Source organism: Elephantulus edwardii, unplaced genomic scaffold (genome assembly GCF_000299155.1).
Source record: "Elephantulus edwardii isolate Elephantulus edwardi_28Jun2011 unplaced genomic scaffold, EleEdw1.0 scaffold00306, whole genome shotgun sequence".
Lineage (NCBI taxonomy): Eukaryota > Metazoa > Chordata > Mammalia > Macroscelidea > Macroscelididae > Elephantulus > Elephantulus edwardii.
The window spans coordinates 1,256,730-1,263,728 of NW_006400056.1; the positions used below are offsets into that span (position 1 = coordinate 1,256,730).

At 47.8% G+C, this 6,999-nt stretch overlaps 1 protein-coding gene across 1 annotated transcript in view; it reads left to right on the top strand.

Annotated features, from left to right (window-relative positions):
- Window positions 1-4,459, top strand: part of CAND2 (cullin-associated and neddylation-dissociated 2 (putative)) — a 54,680-nt gene extending 50,221 nt beyond the window's left edge. Inside the window, exons 12-14 of the mRNA XM_006901047.1 lie at window positions 1,953-2,122; window positions 3,567-3,731; window positions 4,250-4,459. Coding sequence (XP_006901109.1) covers window positions 1,953-2,122; window positions 3,567-3,731; window positions 4,250-4,459 — 545 coding nt within the window. The remainder of the gene's footprint in view (window positions 1-1,952; window positions 2,123-3,566; window positions 3,732-4,249) is intronic.
- The last annotated feature ends 2,540 nt before the right edge of the window (window positions 4,460-6,999 follow it).

A 6,999-nucleotide genomic window follows, 5' to 3' on the forward strand; every position in this document is an offset into this window, starting at 1 on the left:
AAAAGGTATGGAGATAGGACACATCCCTGGCATACACCCTTCCCAATTTTGAACCATGCAGTGTTACTCTGCTCTGTTCTGACGACTGCCTCTTGTTCCAAGCATAGGTTTTGATTAAATGTTCTGGGATTCCCATTCTTCTCAGAGTCAGCAAAAAAAGCACACCCCTGTTCTCCAACAGCATTACAACTACAGTGAAAGGGATTGGAATTTATGGGGCACATTTGGGGGAGACAAGATTTAAATCTTAATACACATCTGTAAGTCTATTTACCTATAAAACTATGCTTTCCTAACTGCCTCTATTCCAGGTTACACACTGAGTTCCTTCTAGCCCCCTCCCTTGCATGTCTGTAATGCCCTTCTCGTACAGTGAGAGGCCCAGCTCCATCACCTACCTGGATTTACTCAATCCTAGAGTTGCCCATACTGCCCACACTGGCTGTTCAATTCTTGCCTCCCACTGGGGACCACACTTGACTCCTGGCCAGCACCCCACCTGCCCGTGTAGCCACCTGTTGGTGGAGGCTTGCCTAGTGCAGCACTGCCGAGCAGGTTTCAAGGATGCTTCCAAGCTAAGACCAACTAGCAGACAGGCCTGGTCTTGGGCTCCTGAAAACCAGTCAGTAAAACACTGCAGACAGTGCAGTCCCCAGTGTGTGCAGGTGGCAGGGCCAGGCAGCATTTCACATTTCACTCCTTCATGCAGAGCTGCTTGAGAGGGGAGCCAACACCAGGGCTGCTCACAATCCTAGGACACAGGGAGGAGTATGATGACAGCTCGACCTAATCTCTGTTTAAAAGAAATCAAGATTTATCGTCTAGCTCTTTTTGTTTCTTCTTGTGTACTGTCAAATCAGATCCTACTGGTACAGGAGGAGATTGCCTCTCCTTTTCCAGCAATGCAGCTGGTGAATTCGAACCTTGCCCCTTTGGGATTGCAGTGTAGCTTCTTGCCTCTAGGCCACCAGAGCTCCCTTTTCTAGGTCTTTTTGTCTTTTCGTCCGGGTGCCTAGTTAAAATACTTTGCCTCAGAGTTACCTGAGTTGGTTGCTTTCCCTCCATAACCTGGTGGTAAATGTTAATAATTTGAATTTCAGTTAGTCTATTTAGTGATTCCCATATTCTTGATTTTATTTAATTAGCAAATATGTAAAACATTAACACAGCTCCACAAGACCTACCTGTGCATGAGGACTGTGAGACTTGTGTCAATTCCCTCACCTCTTGATGCTTCAGGAACCTTGACCTACAATACTGAGTTAGTATCTATGAAGTCCTTGCCAGTGTGAAGCTCTGGTACCATGATGGTTAAATACTTTGATAAACTTTGATAAATGTGGATAGTTATAGAAAGGCTTCGGGTCTTTTGTTCATAGTGTCACAGTGAGTTGTGCTCAACTCATAGGCAGTCAGCAACAACAACCAAAAGGTCAGAGGTTCAAATCCACCATCTGCTCCATGGAAGACAAATGAGGCAGATGGCTTCCAAAAAGAGTGCAGCCTCAGAAAGCCTGTGAGGCAGTTCTGTTCCGCACTGTAGGTGATCACAAGTGGGAGCTGACAATAGCAGTGGTGGTGGTGGTTGTGTTTTGCTCTATAAGCAATACTTTAAAAGGTTCTCTGTGTTCTTTACCTCATTTTCAATCCTGAAACAGCCCTACAGGACAGTTTCCACTATTAACCCATTTTACAGATGAGGACATTGAGGTTCCCCATAGTTAGTAAGAGACAGAGCCTGGATTTGATTCAAGTCTGATAGATTCAAGGTCATATTAGAGTCCTTATTCTCATACTGGCTTTGAATGGTTGTGAGTCTGGCCCAAAGTAGGGACCTAGCTCTTCCCTCCTCCTCCATTTAGCCAGCTCTGCCCAGCTTGTTAGCCGGAGGTAGATACTGCCTGTGTTCCCTTGGCTACGCCGCCCTCACACCCCCTCTGACCCTCTGCCAGGTGAGTTCATGGAGAGCCTGCAGGACCCAGACCTGAATGTACGCCGGGCCACACTGGCTTTCTTCAACTCGGCCGTACACAACAAGCCCTCACTCGTCCGGGATCTGCTGGGTGACATCTTGCCGCTTCTTTATCAGGAGACAAAGGTCCGCCGGGACCTCATCCGCGAGGTAAGGTCAGGCAAGAGTGGGCCCAGAGGCCTGGGTGTTAGTGCAGCTCCTGTGGGGACCTGGGGTACCATCACCTCATGTACCTGACTGGCCGGGCCGAGGTGATGGCCAAGTTAAAGCTCACCAGCACGGTACCAGCCCAGCTGGCCTGGAGCAAGTTCTGCCCTCCACTTTCTGGTTTATGGCCCTACCCCCTCTGCAACTCATTTTCCCCTCATGGGCACAATAAGAGTCACACAAGAGTCTGCATTGTAGGGTTGTTATGAAGATACAGTGAGGCAAGCCTGTGGATGCTTAGAGATGCTCAAGGTGTGTGGTTGGGTTCACTTTATTACTACTCCCCCTTTCTCAGGGGTTCTTTGCACCTCCTTCCTGTGAGAGTGCAAAGACTTAGAGGTGAACCAAACCATTTTGGCCACCAAGGAGCTCCTTCCTGGAGGAGGCAGGTACCTACAACAGCTAATCATTCAGCTTCAAGTATTTAGAGTCTACTTTGTGAAGTAACGATTCAGGGGACAAAGGGTGCTTTCACAGCTAAGTTATCCTACATGTAATGAAAATATCAGTAGTGCCTGACATTAAAAGGAGGAAGTGACTGTATAGAGGTTGGAAAAGGTTCCCAGGAAGCAGGCATCTGGGTTGCCTTTGATGAGTAAGTAGAGTTCACCGTCACCTGGTGATTTTAGACAGAGAGGTCTGGCTTTTCTGTTTCTTTCTGTTTGTCTGGCTTACCAATTTCCACATGGATCATTCAGTGACTGATTGTATTAAGTTGTGCAGTCACTTTCACCATCTTTTTCTGAATTATGACACTTCTGTTAATATAAGCTCAGTGCCTGTAAGCAACAATTCTCTTTTACTGCTCCTGTCACCCCTACAAACCACTAATACTTGGTTTCTTGAGAACTGCTAATTTCATGTGACATCATACTCGACTTGTCCTTTTGTGACACTCTCACTTTGCTCAGCATGATGTGCTTAAGCTCCATCCAAGTCGTGGCAGGTCTTAGTTCATGGCTGAGTGGTGTGTGCCGCTGTGTGTACACTCCGCCTGAGATCTGGGGTTTCCATATTGGTCTGTAACGTCCTTTCTTTTTGTCTTTAGGTGAGGCAGCTAACCTCTCTGAGCCTCATTTATTAACAGGAGTCAGTGATCATACTTCCTCTTGTGATGCTTACGTTAGCTTTTCTGTATCAAGCATCCATGACCATGCCTGGCACAGAGGCACTGCTTAGCTGGTGTGGTGATTTTATTCTTATTACGATTCTTTTTGGAAGAAAGGTATTGAAGGCTTAAGAAGTAGCCTGGGCAGAAGCCTAGGGCTGAGAGTGTGGGGCAGTGGACAGTGTGTATGGGGTGGGTGCTCGGATGTGTAGAAGGAGCTGGGAAGTGTTCTTACACCCTGGAGTCACATCCCTTACTTCTCCATCTTCGCCGATGCAGGTGGAGATGGGGCCCTTTAAGCACGCTGTGGATGATGGGCTGGACGTGCGGAAGGCGGCCTTCGAGTGCATGTACTCACTGCTGGAGAGCTGCCTGGACCAGCTAGACATCTGCGAGTTCCTGAACCACGTGCAGGACGGGCTCAAGGACCACTACGACATCCGGGTAGGACCGAGCCCTGTGCCCACACTGGGCCCCCTGCCTGATTGTCCCCCACTCCCAGCACCTGGCAGCCCCTGAAAATAGCTGCTTGTGTTTCTCCAATAACACTAGTAATCAGTCCACCAGCTGCTCCACAGGAGAAGGATGGGCAGTCTCCTCCCATGCATCTAACTGCCTCTGAAAACCCACTGGAGGGTCAGCTATGAGTTGGTTCCAATTTTACGGTACCTAACAACAACAAGAGTTCTTTAAATATTCTGGATATTTGATATATGACTTCCAAATACTTCCTGCCATTTTGTAGAGTTGTCTTTCCCTTTCTTCATATCTCCCCACGACAGCCAAGTGTAGTTGGTGGAGTAGGAATTCCACATTTTATTGAGAAAGACACTGAGGCCCAGATAGAGAGTGACTCTGGTGATAGCTAATTGTAGAATTTAAGCTTACGCTTCAGGCTTGGGGTCTAGAGCCTGTCATCCTAAGCTCCTTCATCACAAACCTGTTTCCTTTCTCCTGTGCAGATGTTGACCTTCATCATGCTTGCCCGGCTGGCTACCCTGTGTCCCGCCCCTGTCCTGCAGAGGGTCGATCACCTCATCGAGCCCCTCAGGGCCACCTGCACCACCAAGGTGAGCCCTTTGCACTGGTCAGGTACCTACAATACCAACCACGGTCCCTGCAGATTCAGCCGCCACTTCCCGGGCCCCTTCTGCTTCACAAATGGTGTGTGAAGGGCTTCATTTACTCCTCACTGGGGCCCTGTTGTTGTTGTATGCCATCGAGTGCATTCTGACTCGCAGTGACCACACATGAGAGTACAGCTGCCTCCTGGGGTCTGTGTGGCTGAATTTCTAAGGGCAGATTGTCAGGTTTCTTCTCCCTCAGTGTTCGAACACTGACCTTTCAGTTAGCCAGTAAACACTTAACCATTGCACCTCCAGGCCTCCATGCCACCGCATGCACACGGGAGGAGAGCCTCAGAGGTCAGGTGATCGATCAGGGACACGCAGGGAGTAAGTTGTGGAGCGGGCACCAGCTCTGCCTCTTTTAGTCATTATACTTCCTTTGTGGGGTCCAAGGGGTCCAAGATGAACATAATGGGTTCCCTTCTCACCATCTGTTCACATCCTCGTTGAGAAGCTAAGGTGGACTCTTGGAAAGATGGAAATGAACAGTGGACTGATAAAAGGCAAAGCTGCTGTGAGACTTGAAAGTCTCAAGGGTCCCAGCAAAGGCCCAGGGTGGAAGGCCTCGTGGGACGTGTGGTGTGGAGAACAGAACCTGGCATGCCTGAGCAGTGCCCAGGGAAGACCTCTGGATGGAAAAACTGACTGCACTATTTCCTATTCTTGGGTATTCTGTTCCAACTTACTCATTCCTCACAACTCCTACAAGGAAGTGACACCACACCAGTTTGATAGCTTTCTCTCATCACTGTCAAATCAAAACTGACTCAAAGCTGCTCTTCTAATAGAGTTTTGGAGGCTGTAAATTACATGGGAAGAGATTGCCTATCTTTCTCCCATGGACCCACTTTGTTGTTGTGTACCATCAGGTCGGAATCAACCCATAGCTGACCCTCTGGCGGGTTTTCAGAGGCAGTTAATCGCACAGGAGGAGATTGGCCATCCTCTGGTGGAGCAGCTGATGGCCTTGAACCACGAGCCTTCAGGATTGCAGCGTAGCTTCTTGCCACTAGGCCACCAGAGCTCTGTTGTTGTTGTTGATTGCCTTCGAGTCAAGCAGGACTCATAACGATCTTATGAACAAAAGGCTTGTAGCTCCTCTACAACTATCGACATTTATCAAAGTTCATAGAGTTTCTGGAGGCATGTTATTTAGAAGTGGATGCCACTCCTGCTGGAAAGCCTTTAGCTCAGCAGTGCAACTCCCTACAAGCCCTCCACCAGAGCTCCCTGAAAGAGATGATGATGGGGGCTTTGAAAAGACAGGCATTCTTTAAAAAGAGGGCAGAAGTGTGTTAGACTGAACTTTAAAAAGGAGAGAGACTCTCACAGCAGTGATTTTTAAGTAGCCAAATCTTTCCCCAAAGAAATGAATGTACTCTGATGTGGCTACAGCAGTTTTAAATGATCGTTTGTTAATAGAAATCTGCATCATAAGTTGAAGTTTCAAACATTTGCCTATTGTCAAGTCAGTCAGAGGAAGCAGTGATTCTTCATTTGTGAAAACTGAGCATAAAATATATTTTCATGCATTGCTGATTTACACAGGTGTAGAAGTAGCTTTTAAAACATTGACATCAAGTTAGAACTAAGTGTGTGTGTGCACTATTGACGACCTGTCTGCTAACCCAGATTTCCCCTCGTGTGAAGGCTGCTCTTATGGGGGTTGTAAAGCTACCACGACCCGAGGGCTTGCTGTTTGTAGAGCCCCATGAGTGCAGAACCTCTGGGGGTGCAGTGGTTTAGCTTGTGTTGTAGTTAGCCCCTTTGAATTGCCCTCCCCCTTCTAGGAAACTCTCTACACAACAGAAGGGGACCAAGCCCGATCCTGCCCTATCCTCACAGCCTTTGCTGTACTTAATGTCCACTGTTGTAGTCTTATGTCTTGTTGAGGGTCTCAGACTTTTTCACTGACCTACTTCTCTAAACACGTGTTGTTGTTGTGCCATCAAGCGACCCTATGTACAACAGCCCTAAACCCTACTCTACCTCTTACCAACCTTATTGTCTCTGACACACCTACCAACACTACCCCAGTCACTGAATCAATCCTTCTCATCCAGGGTCTTTCTCTCCTGCACTGTCCCATCCTGATTACCCCAGTCACTGAATCAATCCACCTCATAGAGGGTCTTCCCCTCTTGCACGATCCCTCCACCCTCCCAAGCATGATATCCCTCTCCAAGGACTGGTCCCTCCTTTCAACATGTCCAAAGTATGTCAAAGTTTCAGAATCCTTGCCTCCAAGGAGCAGCCTGGTTTAACCCTCTCCAGGATGAATCTGTTTGTTTTCTTGGCAGTCCATGATATATTCAATACTCTTCTCCAGCACCACAGCTCAAAGGCATCAACTCTCTTTCTATCATCCCTACTCATTGTCCAGTTTTCTGATGCATAGCACGTAATTGCAAAGACCATGGCCTGAGTTAGGTGCACCTTAGTCTCCAGAAAGACATCATTGCTCTTCAGTACTCTGGAGAGATCTCTGACAGCAGACTTTCCCAATGCAATTCGTCTTTTGATTTCCTGGCTGCTGGTACCAAGAGTGTTGATTGTGGAGCCAAGCAAACTGAAACTGTTAACAA